This window comes from Polypterus senegalus, chromosome 2 (genome assembly GCF_016835505.1).
Source record: "Polypterus senegalus isolate Bchr_013 chromosome 2, ASM1683550v1, whole genome shotgun sequence".
NCBI lineage: Eukaryota > Metazoa > Chordata > Cladistia > Polypteriformes > Polypteridae > Polypterus > Polypterus senegalus.
Window position 1 is genome coordinate 69,499,306 of NC_053155.1, and position 19,431 is coordinate 69,518,736.

Consider the following 19,431-nt stretch of genomic DNA (forward strand, 5'->3'; position numbering starts at 1 on the left):
TTGTTTTACTGAATAAAACAGAAATTGAAAAGCTTATCGTTTGCCTAGTATGTGGTAGAAAAGTCCACCTTGTGGCGAGCGTATGTACAGACTGTAAACGCAGCGGGGCCTTCAGTACAAACCGACTGAGACGGCGATGCACCAAGAATGGCAGTCGGCTCCACCAAAATGTACAAAGGTGTGTTAGAAATATCAAAACTGCTTATCATAAATACCGTGAGGACATATCAAGCAGGTTTTTTGTTTTCTTCAAATAAAATCTGCAACTAACCGCCAAGTGCTGTATAATCCATTATTATATTTAAATCAGATGCACGTTACATTACGGGCTCAAGACCACCAGACTCAGACTGCACACCGCCATGGCGCGTTAGCCAGACAGTTAAGGCACGTGTTTTCAAATATGCCTTCAAAACTGTGTAGCAGAGGGGCACCAAGCTTCAGTTTGGTGAAACATTTTAAAGTTACTGTATATATTCATTCATTCATTCATGTATATAAAATAAATCTTATCTGTTAAAATTACAGAAAATGAGGAATCATTGGTTCTATATTTTAAATAAATTAAGTCATCTGTATCATTTGTATTGTACACTTAAGGTTATTTACAGTATAGACGAAAAGTAAATAGAGACATTTTACTATAGCTGCAACTGGAAACCAGTGGTGGCCAAAGCTCTGCCAGTAAGCCAAGCCCTTGGCCCAGTCACTGCCATTGTACCCATTGTGCTTACCAAACCGTGCAGAGGAAGCGGATTGGAGGCCAGGGCCGAGTCTCGTCACAGAAGGCCCAGCAGCCGTGACTGGAGAGGGTCCGCTGGCAGCCATGTTTGAAGTAACACACAGAGGCCCGAGTTTGGAATGATAAGCAAATCCACATTTTGTTTCAGAAATACACCTGAGCTCAAGTTCATTTTCATCGGCCCTCACGATAACCACGTCAAGGCCTTGGATGGTCTGCTCCACAGTGTCAATCCAGCACTGAAAGCAAACATTTCAGACAGAAGGTCTATCTTTCTTCTTTACAATAAAACTTTTTATAAAATCTTCCATGTGAAATGTAATACCAAAGGGACAGGGTTTACGTGATTCAGTTCACCAACCAATTACGCCAATCTTTGTAATTGGTTAGGACAGGCATCTGCCTGGCATAACAAACACATCAAGTTTAGGTTTTCTATTCGAAAAAAAAACCTTGGAAGGAGAGACGAGACGCGACTTTCCCAGAGAGACACTTTTACATCCCGCGAGACGAGACTTTGTGCCACGCCCGGGGCCAGAAATAAAAGACAAAGAGTAGATGACAAAGTAGAGTGTCATAAAGAATTCAAAAACGTTGGTGCGATACACATGCAGAGCAGGTTAGAGATAATTTAAGTACGAAAATTCGAAAGTCTCAAAAAAATGATAGTAAAGATCGCATTAGCGCAAACAAACAGAAATTATTACTTGGTGAAATAACAGAACAGCAAAAAACGATCGAATATATTGTTTGGATTTAAACTTTAAGTCAGAGACTTGTAGATCGGTTAATTTGTGTTGCCACCAGGGACAAGTTGTGTGTCTTCCCAATGAAGAGGCTTATCTGCGAAAATTAAAAGATTTGTTGTTTGGTGAAAGTGAAATCCACATATGCTAGCCTCAGAGACGTGAAGTGGCGCATGCATAGCACGGGGGTATTGGGTGTTGGCAAGCTAGCCCCCTAGTTTTTAAAAAAGTAAAAATTTTAAGGTCACAAACAGAAAATTGTTTATAATGTGCACAGTTTAAGGTGTTAGCGTAGAGCAGACGTCAAACTACGCGACTTCTAGTCAGAAGGGACGTCAAACTTGGCAACTGCGCTCAGTGATCTTGTTGTCTCATATCACACAATTAGAAATCGCAGAGGAGGTCAAATGAGACGGCTGCATGACAACGCCACACTTCCAAAGCGTCACAAGCGACCGCCTTTATCTGACGTGCTGGTGCAAAGGCTTCATGGGTCACAGCAAGTTTGGCCACAATCTCGGCCTCATCCCGTTTTCCATTCCGTCATGGTGCGTACAACATGAGACATCAGCTGGGTGAGCCTTTCTTCTTCGGGTTGTGAGGTTCACTGCACCCAAATTCCTTATTCCCCAAACTACAGTTTGTAATTCAGACATTGAAATTTCAGTTGTCGGTATTCATCCACGTCATTTTCTCAGGGAGACACATCACATCATCCTTATTAATGATAATATTCCTCCCTCTGCAAATGACGACTCACTCTGACCCTACAGTGATAATATATGGTGACTTTAACCAGGTGACAAATTGTGATTTGTTCTACTTGAGGAAATAACAAGCTAGACCTGCTGTATTCAGATGTTAAAGATACCTTTAAGTGTATTCTACTGGTTCACTTACACAAATCTGACCTCAACCTGATCTTATTCCCAACTACACGCCTGTCATTAGACGACAACCTGCTACCATCAGAATAGTGAGGAATTGAAGCCTGGAGGCTGCAATGGCTTTGAATGAATGCTTGCAAATGACAGACTGGGAAATGATATGCAAGTCACATGGGAACGATACTGAGGGACTCTATCACTGCATCACAGACTATATAAACTTCTGTGTTGACATTGTGGTACCCATAAAGACAGTGTATTGCTGTCCAAACAACACACCCTGGGTTACTAAGGAGCTAAAAGGTCTCCTGAATGAGAAGAAAAAGTGCAGCTGAAGATCACCAGAAAACATGTGGAGAGTGTCACAGCCTTAACAGTCATGAAGAACGTGTGAAAAAAGAAAATTCTGTTCAAGCCTGGACTGTGCAACGCATCACTTGAGCAACAACAACAGGACTGCCAATCGTCACGCTAATCCATGTACCTCCTACTTTAAGAACTGCGCGAGTGTATGTTGGCCGTCAGATTTCATTCCCGTGTTGGATTCTGTTCCCCAGTATGCAGTGCCCTTACTGTTTCTTATGTGGCTAGTTTTGGCGGCCTTAACCTTTTATAAAAAGCAGTACATATTATATATATTTATATGCAAGGTGAGCCTTGGATCAGCAAAAGTTCTGGAAAAGAATTCACAAAGGTGATCAACACTTTCCAAATTGGCCCACCAGATCTCTCAGATTATTCTTCAGATATGCCATCAAAAGGTCAAACACACAGTACATCGTTTTGTCCCCTCTATTAAAAATGTGCATCCTGCCCCCCAGCTCAGGTCAAGCGACTGGTCTGGCACATATACTCTGGTCAGCCTCCATATTGGTAAAGGGGTCCTGTGCACCCTGACGGATTGGGACGCCTCCTGCCTTTCACTCAAGGTTGCCATAATACTGTTGTGCTCCCTACAGCCCTGCATTAGAATAAGCGGGCACAGAAAATGAACAAGTAAGAGAGCAAAGGCTAAAAAAAAAAATGTGCGTGTTCATTTTCATGCCCCTGAGAGCTGGAGACCCAGGCTACGGAGGGCACTGCTTGACTTGCGAGTGTGACATTTTAGGGGCAATCTAGATTTACACCATAGTCCAAAAAGCCACGTTTGATTGTCGCAGGATGCTCTGTTACCAAGGAAATGCGTAAATTAACTGGATTGTTAGGCACTTGCCTTGATTTTTCATAAATCCACAATCCGCACAAAACAGTAACTGAGTTGTCAATTTCAATTTTTTTTTGTTGTCCGGTTTTGTTAATTATTGCTGCGAATGGAGCTGTTTCAGCTTAATTACAGCCGAGGATGGCCATTTGCTTCTTCTATTTCTTAACCAACGGACAATTAAGAATGAGATATAAACAACAAGATGAGCAACAGATACCCGTATCCTCCAAAGACCTTTGTCAGTACAAAAAAACGGAAATAAAGGGAAAAGGAGGACTTAAACGTACAGATCTGCTCCTCAAAACATTTTGAGAACGTTCGCGGAAAAGGAGCCTCTGTAAGGGTAAAGCAAAAAGTAAAGGCAATTTCCAAATTATATGGCAACCACCTTGGATAGAAGATGACACAGTGCCACACGTTTGCAATGGCTTATGGGTAGTTTGAACATACACAGTGCAGCGCTCTCCTGTTAGTCAAGTGGAAACCAAGGTCAAATGAACACGGACACCCCACTGCGGGATTGCACCATTGCTGAAGTGAGAATCTTGAGCAGAGGGGTTGAAACCTGCTGCAGTTCACCAAAGGATGTTGGCCTTTGCTGATCAGTAAGCTGTTTCGGTACCCATCATGCACAAACCTTACAGTACCCCCAAGTCACCATGCACTGTGTCATGTGCAGATCCATAGCTGATATCCAAATGTGCAACAACAGTGGACAAACTGATGGAGGCCTTCTCCATGTCAATGTGGGCTTGTGTGCACAATGCTGATGGCGACCATATCGAGCTTGGTCGGTTCCAATTGTTCTTGCCAACTTGAATCTTTTTACCCATTCATAAGCTTTTCGCTGAGTCCTTTGTTCATTTCCGTACTGAACCAACATCCTTTGGTGAAATTTCAGCAGGTTTCACTCCTTCTGCCCAAAAAATCTCAAAAGTAATCAACACAGCTTCACCTGGTCGGCCATCAGCATCACACACTGCGAATGCCTTCATTAGAGAAGACCGACAGATTACGTTGTCCACAACTGCTGCAAATTTAGGGATCTGCATGATGCTTTGGGTACCGTAAAGTCTGTAAGAGAGGAGTACCCAAACAGCTTATTAATCTGCACAAGTCAACATCCTCCGATAAATTTCAACAGGTATCACTCCCTAGCCTGCACCACATTGTTCAATAATGGTGCGATCCTGCAGTTGATCATCCACGTTCATGTGATCTTGGCTTCCACTAAACTAGACTAACGGCAGAATGCTGTGCTGTACGTGCTCAAACTACCCATAAGCCTTTGCAAATGTGTTTGTATTGTGTTGGCTTTCAACCGCTGCAACTAACGCGTAATTTTACTTTTTGATCTATACTTGTTATAAATTTAGAATTTGCTAGAATCAGTCTAAATAAAATATCCATCCATCATCCAACCCGCTATATCCTAACTACAGGGTCGTGGGGGTCTGCTGGAGCCAATCCCAGCCAACACAGGGCACAAGGCAGAAAAAAAAACCCTGGGCAGGGTGCCAGCCCACCGCAGGCGCGCACACACACTAGGGACAATTTAGGATCGCCACTGCACCTAACCTGCATGTCTCTGGACTGTGGGAGGAAACCCACCCAGACACGGGGAGAACATGCAAACTCCACGCAGGGAGGACCTGTTCCTGCCCCTAAATAACATAGGAAATTCAATAAAAAGTAAAGACAACTAACTCCAATTTAAGAATCTGGCCGAAACAACAATCTGCAAGAAATGAATCTGATATCTTTGCTGTAGTTAACGTTGTGTGCATTTATGCTAAAAAGGTTTAGGATCAATGAGCCCAATGGTCACGGAACAGAAGTGAGTAGGAAATTAATCAAAATGGCTACCACAGCACATGACCTATAAGGTTCTCCTTCACTTCTCATCTGTTAGTACAAGAGGTTTATTACGACTCGAGTATACTTTAATATTAGCCACATAATGATGTGACCTATCACAATGAAGTCATGGGTGTGTACAATCAGGCCAAAGTTTGTGACATTCTTTCAGTAAACCCCCGAAGATAGAAAAAATACTCGTCCAGCATCTGAGATGAGCGGCCACCTAAACTTTACTCGACAGTTAAAACTGGTTCTTTTATATTGCCAACAATATAATTTTGTGTAGGGCAGTAAACTAAGGGGGTCTGCAATGGGAAAAAAAATACTGCAGAGTTTATTGTTTTCATATAATTCCCAGAATTCTTCTTCCTACTTCACTGGAGTAGAATGATGACCATTGATACAGTAGTTGCACGAGGTAGAGTCAAGAGAACACAACACTACAAGCCAGCATGTCAGCCTTGTTCTTTTGTAGGTGGTCTCTCTGTGTTCGGCAGGATCTGGAGGCATAACACTTACCACTAAAGCAAATTAGCCTGCAGCTTTTTTAATGTGAATCTGTAAAGAGAGAGCAGATGTACAGATTAGTGAGAACGGCCCAGTGAAGTTTTATCAACAAGCGTCATATTAAACATGCTCTCTGTGATTCTAGTCTGATGGCCCGCCCCCCTTCGGTGCCTACATAGCAAGTGTGAGACATTTTAATTCTAAGAACACCACTTACAATAATTTTCAGTACACATTCTTTCAAAATGTTCATATTTTGGCCCAGCATCCTATAACCAAGGCACATCAAATCAGATTTGGATTTCCAGTATCTGTGGATTGTAACACAAAACCTCCAAGCAAACAAATCCTCAAAAAAAAAAAAAACTAAAATGATTAAATCTTAAAAAGAGAAAAGTAGGTTTATGGTGAAACAGCAGTGCGTGACAGCACAAGGTTAAATGTTGCGGAGTTGGGCGGCCACGGAGTACACATCAGCACTCGACAGCTTGCAGGTAAAGCGAATGCTCCACCAATGGAGGTATAAGGGGTGAGCCTGAGTAGAGGAGAACAAAAGAAAAGAAAAGAGAAAGAAAAGAACAAAGGTTAAGAGGAAGAAGAGGTGTCAGGATTGACAGAGCGTGTGCAAAAGCATGGCGGCAAGAGGCCCTAAAAGGAGTGAGTAGCTGGCGCTTGAAGGGAAGTGAGCAGGAGTGACCAACCGCTCCAAGTGGGCTCCCACCTGAAGGCCGTGCAGTGCCGGCGGACAGGAGACGGAACTGGGCTCATGGGCCCCTGCAGATGCTGAGGGAAGATGGCAATGGACACAAGTCCAGCTTGGGGCACCTCAGTGGAGACCGACGGAGATGACTGGGGTGAGAGCCATTAGAAGGTTGACTGCACTTACCGGTGAAGGTCTCTGCTGTCTGAGAAGATCCAAAAGGGGTGAACAGCAGGGACTTGGTTTTAGACTGATGCAACAAGGCTCAGAAACGATTTAAAAAAAAAAGTCTGGACGGTGTTTCTATATGGATATATTTATTTATTTCTCTGACGTTTTATCCTTCACAAAAGACAATGTTTTATGGAGAATATGCATTTATTTATAATGGATGGAGTACCTACACCGTTTGCTCCCTCTCTGAATTTGAACATAAAAACACCAAACTCTTTGCACCTACCTTTTGCCTGTTTGTGACGGTTCAGATTGGCTGAAGGTGCCTTAGCTATCCTTAAACCTGGAAGCGTCAATTACATGACCGGCATGAGCCGAGCTAATGAGGACACAAAGTTGGATAGGTACGCATGCCCTTATTAATTAATCCTTCTCTCTTTTTTGAACCAAACGCCCACAGAAGGTCAATGAGGCCCACAGCCTATCACTGGATTTGGCACCTGCCTCTCACTGGGCACTCTCATTCATGCCAAAGCAACACTGAGTACTTAGTTAACCTAAAAGCAGGGCTTACTGATCGCTAGTCTTGTTGCGGACTGTGGAAGGGTCTTGACATCAGGGCCTATCGACCTGTGCTGGTGGGCCTGGAGATCAATGGCCATTCTACGTCACAGGTACCGGTACGTTAAATAATGCTGCCGGAATCAAGTTACATTGTTGTGCCCCCCCGCCTACAGTATATGTTTACTAGGCATGAGTCGATGCACTTCGTCCACATACAATATGTGTAGTGTAATAGAAGGTTCACAATAAAATACTCCGACTTATCTGTTACAAGTTCTGTTAGGGAGACTTGATACGCATTACCAATTTTATATGTACTGAATTGGCACAGACTGATCTAAACAGAATTCATGTTCACTTCACACCAGGTCACCAGGTTTACGTTTCATTTCAGAATTTAAGGACAATGTATTTTTCTCATTCCTCTCTGTTTTGTATAATATGTTAATACAGTTGAAACAAATCAAATTTAGCCTGAACATTCTGAAAAGGTTAGTGTAGACTGGTTGCCTTCACCAGATGCAGTGGATTGTTTTCCTATTAAAGTGTAGGCAGGCCTACTGTATGTACACCAGTGTCAAGAGCAATGAAAATGATCTGCTGATAAAAATAACTGACAAGTGACTCATTCCTCCAACATTGTAATGATAACTGCAAGATGCAAATCAATCAGATGTGTAAAACAAGCTCACAACAACACCCAGTGATGTGTCACAATGGTATGAATGCTTCAAAGTGGGGACAAAGCGCTTCGCAGTTGAGTTGCTGCCAAACAGACAAACAATCCACGAGACCCCAGAGCAGCAGGTTTTACAGGTTATTATTACGTTGTACAAATTAGAACCTAACCGACAAAGATCTTGCTGTCACCAAGTGCTAAAATGAAATACATTTGTTCTGAAGCAGGTAACATGTTTTACTTTGATATTTTTATATTCCATCATTTTAGGAGGGGCAGCACAGTGGCACAGTGGTTAGGGCTGATGCCTAAAATGCACGTTACTGCATGAACTGGTGCTTCCATGATGGCCTCGTATCATTAAGGGTGTGGGGGTGTTTGCGAGTTGGTGTGTAACTCCTGTGATGGACCGATGCCCTGTACACAGTGTTTCCCTGCATGGTGCCCTTTGCTGCAGGGATAGCAAGGCAGCACACATGGCTCCTGAGCTCAGTTTCAACTTGAAGGCACATCAGCCTCTCAAGCAGGCCACAGAAGAGAGTTCTAGAGATGGAGGTAATGTCAGCCTAATCAGGCACTCCTAGGTCTGTCTCAGAACGCTTACACGTGTTGCCCAAAACTCAAGGTTGGCTTCCTTACATTTTATTTTTAAATGAACCTGCCACACACTGTAGATTTCTTCACTTGAAACAGGCAGCCACTTTTCACCTTTAATGAAACTTCTTGGATTCTTAGAATCCTTCTGCTCCAAAAATGGGTTCTTTGTCTAAAGACTGAATGCAGCTAAAGGAAGGAGCATAAAAAAAGTTTGCCAGTCACTCAAGGACTGACTGGCATGCAAGTAGCAGTCCATCGTTCTCCCTTTTGTTAGATTTGTCAAATCCTGCAAGATCTATAAACTCCTCTTTGTGAAGGTATTCTTCATCCTGGACTCTAATTGTTATTATTTGCTTGGTTACGGCTCTTGTCATGGGTGTTTTGCTTTAAAAGCTAACCGATAAATGAAAACTCTGACATCTGTTCAAGTATTTACTTTTGTAATTTGTTTTGTTAATGCAGATAATAATTTGAGCAGAATGTCCCTTTTGCTCACCTCACTGAGAATCACCCAAACAGACGAGTTTTGCAGGAAAGAAAGTCGGAGCCCTGAAACTGGATTGAACTTGGGGTCGACAGTAGACTCTGCCACACCATTTTTAAATTTTCCTGCAGGGAAACAAACAAAAGAAAAAACATTCAGAAAATGTATTCCATAATGAATTCTTTACATAAACCCAAAGGACCTAAAAAAACAGCACACTCTTAAAATGAATGATCAAAACAAAAAAAAATAAAAAAATATATAAAGTGTGTACTGAAAGATGTCTCTCGATATTATGGAATCCCATTATTGGGTAGCATCAAGTATGAAAGGTCACACATGTGCACAGCCTCACTCACACATCCCAGGCCAGGCTAGAGACGTCAGTTGACCAGACCGACGTATCCTTGAGATGTCTGAAGAAACTGGAGACAAATCAAATGTACAGTATATGAGGAAATCGGGCAGAGTCCATAAAGAGCGAGCAGGCTCTGAACTGACCCCACATTCTCAGAGTGTTTGCATATGCTCTGCTGTATCCTGAAATGTAACGTTTAAGTGTGTTAGTTAAGGATAAAAACTGTATTTAATTGTAGGACGATCAGCAGTAGTACACAGTCACTGTCCCGCAGTCAACAGATTCTTCTGAGCCACATGGAAATCATCTTCTGTACTGTCAGGCACATTTGAGATGAAGGCTTTAATGTACTTAGAATTTTTCAAATCAATCTACTAAGCAATGACACGCTTTTTGAAGTAAGTACCACCTTAATTTTACTGTAACTTGTCAGTGGAAGGTTTTCTAGCCTCATATGCCTTTGCAAAGATCCACGTCTGTTTCATTTGCTGCTTATCTCCGATACTGCACACTAAAAGGAATTTCAGCATAAGGCACATGGACAGCACAATGCTGCACACATCATAGTGTCCATTTTTTCTCCTTTAGTAAGTAATGATCTCACTTCTACGCCTTTTCTTAATATTGTTCAGATCATTGAAGGCATGAGCTACACAAATGGAATACTTAAAAACAAGACTTTAAAAAGGGAGGCCTTAACTTGAAATTAGGGCAACATAAATAAAAACAAATTTCAAAATAGCCACAGTGGCAGTACTGTAGATGCAGCATTTTATATTTTAATATGGTTCAGTCTTGAAAAATAAAAATACAAACTATTCCTGATGTTGCTTTATATAGTAATTCAAAATGGGGGATGTTGAAGCAATACTTTTGGTACCAGTGGATACTAATGTTTCAAAAGCTTTTTTTAGTATATGTATTATCAAATGACAGTCTTTACTGGACTCATGCGTGACTGCACACAGATACGTGAGAAAATGAGACTAAGAATTGCATATAAAAATGGCTGATGGTGATGACGATACAGCACCACATTACCAGATGCTGAAAAGAAAAACTGAAGCTTGGAAATATTTTGTCTGCAAGAGAACTCCAAGAATCGTGTTTATTATTATTATTATTACTATCAAAATAAAAAAAAAGCCAAAACACAAACAGTGCGGACAGCTGTAGGAACTAAGAGTTGAGGCGCGTCTCTAAATGAAGGGCTTTAGGCTTGCCTACACCGAGCTGGTCCAATTGTTAATACTGTAATAAACATGTATTAAGTGCTGCAAAGCACTGACAAAGCACTTTGCTAGTAAGCAAAATGGTACAAATGAACTACTTCAATGATAAATATGCATATGTAAACACTAAATTTGTGACAACCGCTTGATTTTTGTAGGCAAACTAATGCCCTTTTGTATAATCTCCAAAATGTGACAAACGCAGTGAAAGTGTACACGCCACGTATTTGATAGGCACGCTGGTGAGTGTAATGCAGTCTACCAATTAAACTGCAGGTCCAGTTAACATTTTACTTCTGAACCAGAACACAAGGTAAGCAATTACAAAGTCCGATCAGTCATTTAAGATGCCTTTAAAACTGTACAACAAAGGGCACTGTAAAGTCCCCGGTTCGATCCCGACTGCATCCTATATTTGCCGTTTTCAGTAGCGAGCTGCTCTTGTTGTTAATATTATACACTACACACATAAGTTTGGCTTGCGTCTGTAACAGACGGTGTACATTTATAGAACTTGTAAAAGTTAACTTTTTTTTTTCACTTTTATTCTCTCACTCACTATCACGATACATACTACCGCCCTAGGGATCTGACGCTGTTCATTTTTATTTGAAACTGGGAGTAACTGTAGATGTGAGTGGTGTTTGAGGCAATGGAACTGGACATTCTGTGATCTGGAGGGATAAAAGCTGACACACAAACGCTGGTGAATCTGCCTTCTTCGTATCTCACCGTCACTTGATTTTTTTTTTATTCAGTTTTATTGAAGTGTTCCTACTCACGCAGAATTAGTATGCACCTTATGGTCCATGATGTCAAAAAAACAAAAAAACAGAGACATGGGTATATATGATATTTGGAATTATTCATTTTATGACCTGTATAGTACATTTCGGAAAACACTGTGGGACAGATGCAACATTATTCATATTATTCATATTGTGGGATATGGCTGGCCGTTCATCCCAGCCAATACCCCCAAGCCACCAGGTGGAGCCCTTCTTGCTACACAGAGATGCCCCGAGTTCCAGCAGGGCATCATGGACAGTGGAGTTTTTCATCTCAGCCCTGCTGGATACCATGGGGACCTCCAGAGGACGCTGCAGGGAGGAGCAGGGAGTGCTATTTTCCCTATAACCCGGAAGTACGTCTTAGGTACAGTGACAGAGGAAACAACGTACTTCCAGGATGAGTTTTCACCCGATCCGGAAGTGCTGGATAATCATGGACTGAGGGATCAGAAGCACTTCCGGGTTGTGGACTATAAAGGACTGTGGGAAATCCCAGACGGACGAGCTGAGTCAGGTCGCAGTGTGAAAACGTGTCTGGGAGAGTGGAGGATTTATTGTGTATTTGATTATAATTGTGTTTATGAGTATAGTGGAGTGGAGGGTGGTTTGTGCACATTATTACTGTAATAAAAATAATAATTGGACTTTTATCTGGTGTTTGGTGTCTGGTTCAAGGGGACGACAGCACCCCCGTCACAATATTCATTCACATAACATCTTGCGGTTGTAATCAGTGACCGCATGTTTTTCTTTTTCCCCGATCTTGCCAGTCCCCACATGTTGCTGTATGGTGCTGTTTCTTTTGTGCTTCAGGACATACAGAGGAAAGAATAGTACAGAGAGGTCAGTTCAGCGCTATATACAATCATCAGATTCAAATGTTAACAGTTCACACACATGCAAGGACCGTCCTTCCTACATTTACGACATGTGTACCTGTTGCAATGCGCAAACTTCTCTCTGTGCTTTGGTTCCTATTACTTTGAAAGGGCAACTAACACTAACTCAGTTTACTTTCCTGGGGAAAGCGGCTGTCTTGAAACAGAAGCTTATCGATGTTGCATCCACCTTTTCTTTTTCCATCACCTTTTCTAGTAAGATGCAACGACGAAGTTCTTCTGCAAGGTGAGCCATGAACACACTTCTTTTCTCAGTGGACCCCATACATGCCTTGCACAGAACATGTGTGTTGATCGCTACCAGGTCAAGCTTGTTATAGCACACAGCAACTGGCCACCTGCGTGTTCCTGCCGCACTGAATAAGCTCACGCCTTCTGGTGCACGATGTCAATGCAGCACAGAGAAAAAAAGAAAGAGACAAATATATGGGACATTGGGTATAAATTTATAGTACTTGTAAAAGTTAGCTTTTTTCAGTTTTATTCTCTCAATCACGATTACGCTGTACCCCCCCTGATCTGACTGTAACTAACAGTGCCAGCAGAAATTCACACCCAATCTGACGCTGTTCATTTTCAAATAATATTGCATTAGTGCGATGATGTTTTCTTATTGGTACTATTCAGGTCATAAAATGATTTCTTCAAAATTTCACATATATTGTCTCTTTCTTTCAGGTGTGTAATAGGAACCACAGCATAGAGAGAATTGTGCGCAATGCAACAGGTACACATGTCATAAACGTAGGAAGGACGGTCCTTGCATGTGTATGAACTGTTAACAAAAATTGAATTTGATGATTGCATATAGCGCTGAACTGACCTCTCTGTACTATTCTTTCCTCTGCATGTCCTGGATTACAAAAGAAACAGTACTGTGCACCCAAAAGTGGACAATGGCAAGATCAGGAAAAACAAAACAAAAACACGTGGTCACCGATTACAAGTGCAAAATGTTATGTGAATGAATATGAATAATATGAATAATGTTGCATCTGTGCCACAATGTTTTCCGAAATGTACTATACAGGTCATAAAATGAATAATTCCAAATATCATATATACCTACGTCTGTGTTTTTTTTTCTTTGGCATCAAACACCTTAAGGTGCATACTAATTCAGCGTGAGCAGGAACATTCAATAAAACTGAATAAAAAAGATCAAGTGACGGTGAGATACGAAGACGGCAGATTCATCAGCGTTTGTGTGTCAGCTTTTATCCCTCCAGATCAGAGAATGTCCAGTTCCATTGCCTCAAAACACCATTCACATCTACAGTTACTCCCAGTTTCAAATAAAAACTAACAGCGTCAGATCCCTAGGGCGGTAGTATGTATCATGATCGTGACTGAGAGAATAAAAGTGAAAAAAAAACCTGCAACTTTTATAAGACGCAAACCAAATTTATGTGTGTACTGTATAATATTAACAATAAGAGCAGCTCACTATTGAAAACGGCAAATATAGGAGGCAGTTGGGATCGAACCGGGGACTCTTGATTACAAGTCAGCAAATCTTACCCCTACGCCACGGAAGCTGTTGTATTGTCCTTGAACCTTTTGTGAAAGTGTTTATTTGATCTTTGGACTTCAGGCTTCACACATTATATACTTTATGTAAACATTTTGTCATTAATAACTAAAGTATTAAAAATGTTTCTGTTTTAACAATGTGTTTACACAGATTATTGTAGAAACGGAACACACATGAAATGCATGTGTTCCAAATAACGGTCTATTATTTCCACTCTGAAACTTCAGCACTTCACTCCCAGATAATCAATCAAGGCATGAGCTGGGACAACTTTGTGCACGTTCTGCGGCAGTGGGGGGATGGGATACTAGGCTGCTTGCCTTTATCGGCACAGCTACAGGACAAAAGACGCTGATGGAGAGGTGCGAACGGATTTAAGGTGGGCTGGATCTACGAGTTTTTTTTATATTAAAATATTCTGAATTATCACAGAATTCACTGATTTATCAGTACAGATAAAATAATGTTTAAATTTATCTGTTTAGTATGGGGTAATTTCCTGTTACTGAAAAGAATATTTCAGAGAATAAATTTGAAATATGCATGATAAATTAGGTTGTCCATATTGATATAAAAATACTCATCAGTGCCTCTTTTTGTGTTTTAAATACCTAGAATAACTATCAGGTGAATACAGTTAAAGTCAGAAATTCACATACATTTACGGTGAATTCTTTAAAACTCACTTTATAACCCCTACACAGACTTTAGAACATTAGAACACTCTGGACGAGAACAGGTCACTCAGCCCAACAAAGCTCGCCAGTCCTATCCACTTATTTCTTCCAAAAATAAATTAAGTCAAGTTTTGAAAGTCCATAAACTCTTACTGTTACCCTTAACAAGTTTCCAACTGTGTCCCCGTGTTTTTGATGAACTCATTTTGAAATAACAGTCTCGATCCACTGGACTAATTCCCTTCATAATTTTAAACACTTCGGTCATGTCACCTCTTAATCTTCTTTTGCTTAAACTGTAAAGGCTCAGCTCTTTTAATCTTTCCTCATAATTCAACCCCTGTAGACCTGGAATCAGCCTAGTCGCTCTTCTCTGGACCTTTTCTAGTGCTGCTATGTCCTTTTTGCAGCCTGGAGACCAAATCTGAACACAGTACTCAAGATGAGGCCTCACCAGTGCATTATAAATGTTAAGCATAACCTCCTTGGACTTGTACTCCACACATCGTGCTATATAACCTAATATTCTTTATATAACTAACTATACATTTAGCATATCATTTTGGAACATCTACTTATGCATGGCAAAAGTAATTTTTTTCGACAATTTTCACAGACAGATTATTTCACTTTATATTGACTATATCACAATTCCAGTGGATCACAACTTTACATACACTTTGTTAATATTTGGTAGAATTCTCCAGAAGTGTATATAAACTTCTGACATCAACCGCATGTAAAACACAATAAAAAGTAGTTCAGAGTCCATGCGTTATCATAAATTGTTGTGTGAATCTGGGCATCTGTGCATAAAATTCCGAGTACCAGGAAAAAGGGAACAGAATATAAATTTAAAGTGATTTAAAAGTGCCAATCAATGTAAAATATTTTCTCAGAATCGAGGAAATACCCTCTGATTTTTACCATCTGTAATAAACTTGAGCATAACACAGTTGCAACCTAAACATGCTCCTGCAATGTATGCCTGATGATTTCAGTCCCAAGCACTTTTCCTTTATTTTGCATCCTTCAGCCTCACCTCCTCAACCTCATTATAAAGAGTGACTGCATCAACAAACAGATCCACTTTACCTATTGTATAAAATCCATCCTTCTTGTGTTTCAGTTTCTCTTTGGTTTTCAGTCCAGATCTCTGTATTAAAAAAAAAAAAGATTACCAATAATAAAAGACTGAATGTTTAGCTTGCCAAAATGCAATGTTGATCAAAATAATTAAATACGTGCAATTAATTACAAAATTGATGGTTAATGTTTCTGGAGGAACAGGCCTAAAATGTATAGTAAAGGAAGATTGAAGTGAATTTAAATTGTAAGAGCAATTGGGCAGGTCAGGTCAGAAAAACTAAAATTCAACACAGCAACCAAAGCCAAAGAGTTTGAGACACCTTAACAGGTGAAGATCAGAACCAAAAAACAAAACCTAAAAAACAAAACAAAACTGCTTGAGATGCTTATCTTCTTCTCCCAGTAAGTTTTCTTCTTTTGAGCAGCAAAGTGAAGACACCAGGTAAATACGCCTTTTTAGAACATGAGAACACTCTACACGAGAACAGGCCATTCAGCCCTAAAAAGCTCACCGTTCCTATCCACTTAATTCATCTAAAACAACATCAAGTGGAGTTTTAAAAGTACCTAACGTCCTACTATTACCACACTACTTGGTAGCATATTCCAAGTGTTTGTGGTTCTCTGTGTAAAGAAAAACTTCCTAATGTTTGTGTGAAATTTACCCTTAACAAGTTTCCAATTGTGTCCCCGTGATCTTGATGAACTCATTTTAAAATAACTGTCTCAATCCACGGTTCTAAATTTCCTTCATTATTTTAAACACTTCAATCATGTCTCCTCTTAATCTCCTTTTCCTTAAACTGAAAAGGCTCAACTCTTTTAATCTTTCCTCACAACTCATCCCCTTTAACCCTGGAATCAGCCTAGTTGCTCTTCTCTGGACCTTTTCTAGCATTGCTATGTCCGTTTTGAGGCCTGGAGACCACCTGCTCCCCAAGCTGACCTGTCCTGGTACGTAAAACATGAGACATCAAACAGACAAGCTTATACTCTGTTTGAGACATCTAAAAGCCCAGTATTCCTTATTCCTTGTCGCCGTTTTAAATTCGCTGCACTTTGGGATGAGCACTCATTGGTTATCAGCTGTCATGCATACAAAGCCCACATCTACGTCTAAAGATAAAAATCTAATCTGCAAATGTCTCCAATTCCCCATTTTAACAATGAACCTTAATATATTTATGTTTAACTCTCTTAGCTAATTCAGTTGTACTGGAAGCTGAAGTCAGAAAACTGGACAAAAATGTCTGTACAGGGATCTTGTTTTATTAATACCATACTGGTTAATAAAAATATTTTTGACATATATCATAAGGAAGGTATTGTGTTTTTCACACTGTTACCTCAGAAATTCAGACTCCAGGCCCAACAGCTCTAAAATAGGTTTGATAACATTGTGTTATGTATCATAATGGGCTAAACAAATGCTTCACATAAGGTTTGAAGCCTCCCACTTTAAATGAAATAAAGTGGCACAGTAAAGTCGGATAGTCGAACCTCGGATTCAGGAGGAACAGTGTGGTTTTCGTCCTGGTCGCGGAACAGTGGACCAGCTCTACACCCTTAGCAGAATCCCGGAGGGTGCATGGGAGTTTGCCCAACCAGTGCTTTGTGGACTTGGAAAAGGTGTTTGACCGTGTCCCTCGGGGAATCCTGTGGGGGGTGCTCCGGGAGTATGGGGAACCAGACCTCCTGATAAGAGCTGTTCGGTCTCTGTACAACCGGTGTTAGAGCTTGGTCTGCATTGCCGGCAGTAAGTCGAGCCCGTTTCCAGTGACAGTTGGACTCCGCCAGGGCTGCCCTTTGTCACCGATTCTGTTCATAACTTTTATGGACAGAATTTCTAGGCGCAGCCAGGATGTTGAAGGGGTCCGGTTTGGTGGACTCAGGATTGGGTCACTGCTTTTTGCAGATGATGTTGTCCTGTTTGCTTCATCAGGCCGTGATCTTCAGCTCTCTCTGGAACGGTTCGCAGCTGAGTGTGAAGCGGCTGGGATGAGAATCAGCACCTCCAAATCCGAGACCATGGTCCTCAGCCAGGAAAAGGGTGGAGTGCCCTCTCAGGGTTGGGGGCAAGATCCTGCCTCAAGTGAAGGAGTTCAAGTATCTCGGGGTCTTGTTCACGAGTGAGGGAAGAATGGATTGTGAGATTGACAGGTGGATCGGTGCGGCGTCCGCAGTGATGCGGGCTCTGCATCGGTCTGTCATGGTGAAAAAAGAGCTGAGCCGTAAGGCAAAGCTCTCAGTTTACCAGTCGATCTACGTTTCTACCCTCACCTATGGTCATGAGCTATGGGTAGTGACCGAAAGAACGAGATTGCGAATACAAGTGCCTGAAATGAGTTTACTCCGCAGGGTGTCTGGGCTTTCTCTTAAAGATAGGGTGAGAAGCTCAGTCATTCGGGAGGGGCTCAGAGTAGAGCTGCTGCTCCTCCGCATCGAGAGGAGTCAGATGAGGTGGCTTGAGCATCTGATCAGGATGCCTCCTGGACGCCTCCCTGGTGAGGTGTTCCGGGCACGTCCAACTTGGAGGAGGCCCCGGGGAAGACCCAGGACACGCTGGAGGGACTATGTCTCCTGGCTGGCTTGGGAACGCCTTGGGATTCTCCTGGAAGAGCTGGAAGAAGTGGCCGGGGAGAGGGAAGTCTGGGCCTCTCTGCTTAAGCTGCTGCCCCCGCGACCCGACCTCGGATAAGCGGAAGAGGATGGATGGATGGAGTAAAGTACAATCATAACGTATGTTATTTATTGTACAGTACACCAACGCAGGTTGAGCTATGAAAAAATAGTTTATCTTACCGAAAAAGGCAAACACTCCACGGTTGTGTTCTGTATTATGTCCCCCGGATGTTCTGTATTACCACTTCGAAAAACATATCTGAAAATGAAACATAAAAAAAAAATTATCAGAATGATTTGGTTTTGTTCTCTCTCATTCAAACAGAAATGAACAAGAAATTTCTGAACAGGTTATATTGCTTATAATATTAATAAAAGGATGGTCATAGCTAGAAGGAACAAAATTCTGACTGTTCCATTAAGTTTTAACATTTGTTTCATGTTCTTTACATTTATGTTGTCTGTTTGCCTTTGCTTTATTTCCTTTGTGAATTTCCAGTCATTAGAATAAATAAACAGCAAAGTGTGTACTTAACACATGCAGATGTATTCTAGGAGCATCTATGAATCAAATGTCCCAAAACAAAAACAGTCCTGAATTTCTGTAGACTTTGTAAATGATAACAGCTTGACATACTGTACATACTTACTATGCAGCCTGACACATGAGCCTGCAAAGACTGTTGTGTGAGCAATTCTTTTCTGTAATGCAATTATTCTTTTCTCGGACTGAGATTGTACATAATCACATTTCTGCATTAAGCTAATACAATTCTAATTTCATCTTACTCAGGCGAGCCAAGGCATATTTACTGTGATTTGAAGAAGACAGGCTGACTTTTGTGTAGGCCTGTGACGTCAGCTTCCTTCAGAGTGCAGGCTCAAGCATGGTTACCTGTGTAGTCGTTCCAAAATATATTGTGAAGGACAGCCGGTTCCCATGCCCGGCCGGGACACCCCTGCTGCATATGTTCCGGGGGAGCCACCATGGACAGCTCAATACCTCCCCCTGGACGCTTGGTGGAAGCCTCTCAGGCCGATGCCGATTCCCCAGTCTCCCGTGTGGCTCCATGGTTACATGGAGT

The 19,431-nt window shown here is 41.4% G+C and overlaps 1 protein-coding gene across 4 annotated transcripts in view; it reads right to left on the reverse strand.

Annotated features, from left to right (window-relative positions):
• Positions 1-5,158: 5,158 nt before the first annotated feature.
• mgat4a (alpha-1,3-mannosyl-glycoprotein 4-beta-N-acetylglucosaminyltransferase A) overlaps positions 5,159-19,431 on the reverse strand; it is a 111,575-nt gene continuing 97,302 nt past the window's right edge. For all 4 annotated transcript variants that reach the window (XM_039743914.1, XM_039743913.1, XM_039743912.1 and 1 more), the window contains 4 exons: positions 18,527-18,605; positions 15,731-15,791; positions 9,157-9,269; positions 5,159-5,997 (listed from right to left, as the gene is read on the reverse strand). In XM_039743914.1, coding sequence (XP_039599848.1) covers positions 5,971-5,997; positions 9,157-9,269; positions 15,731-15,791; positions 18,527-18,605 — 280 coding nt within the window. In that variant the 3' untranslated portion in view covers positions 5,159-5,970. The remainder of the gene's footprint in view (positions 5,998-9,156; positions 9,270-15,730; positions 15,792-18,526; positions 18,606-19,431) is intronic.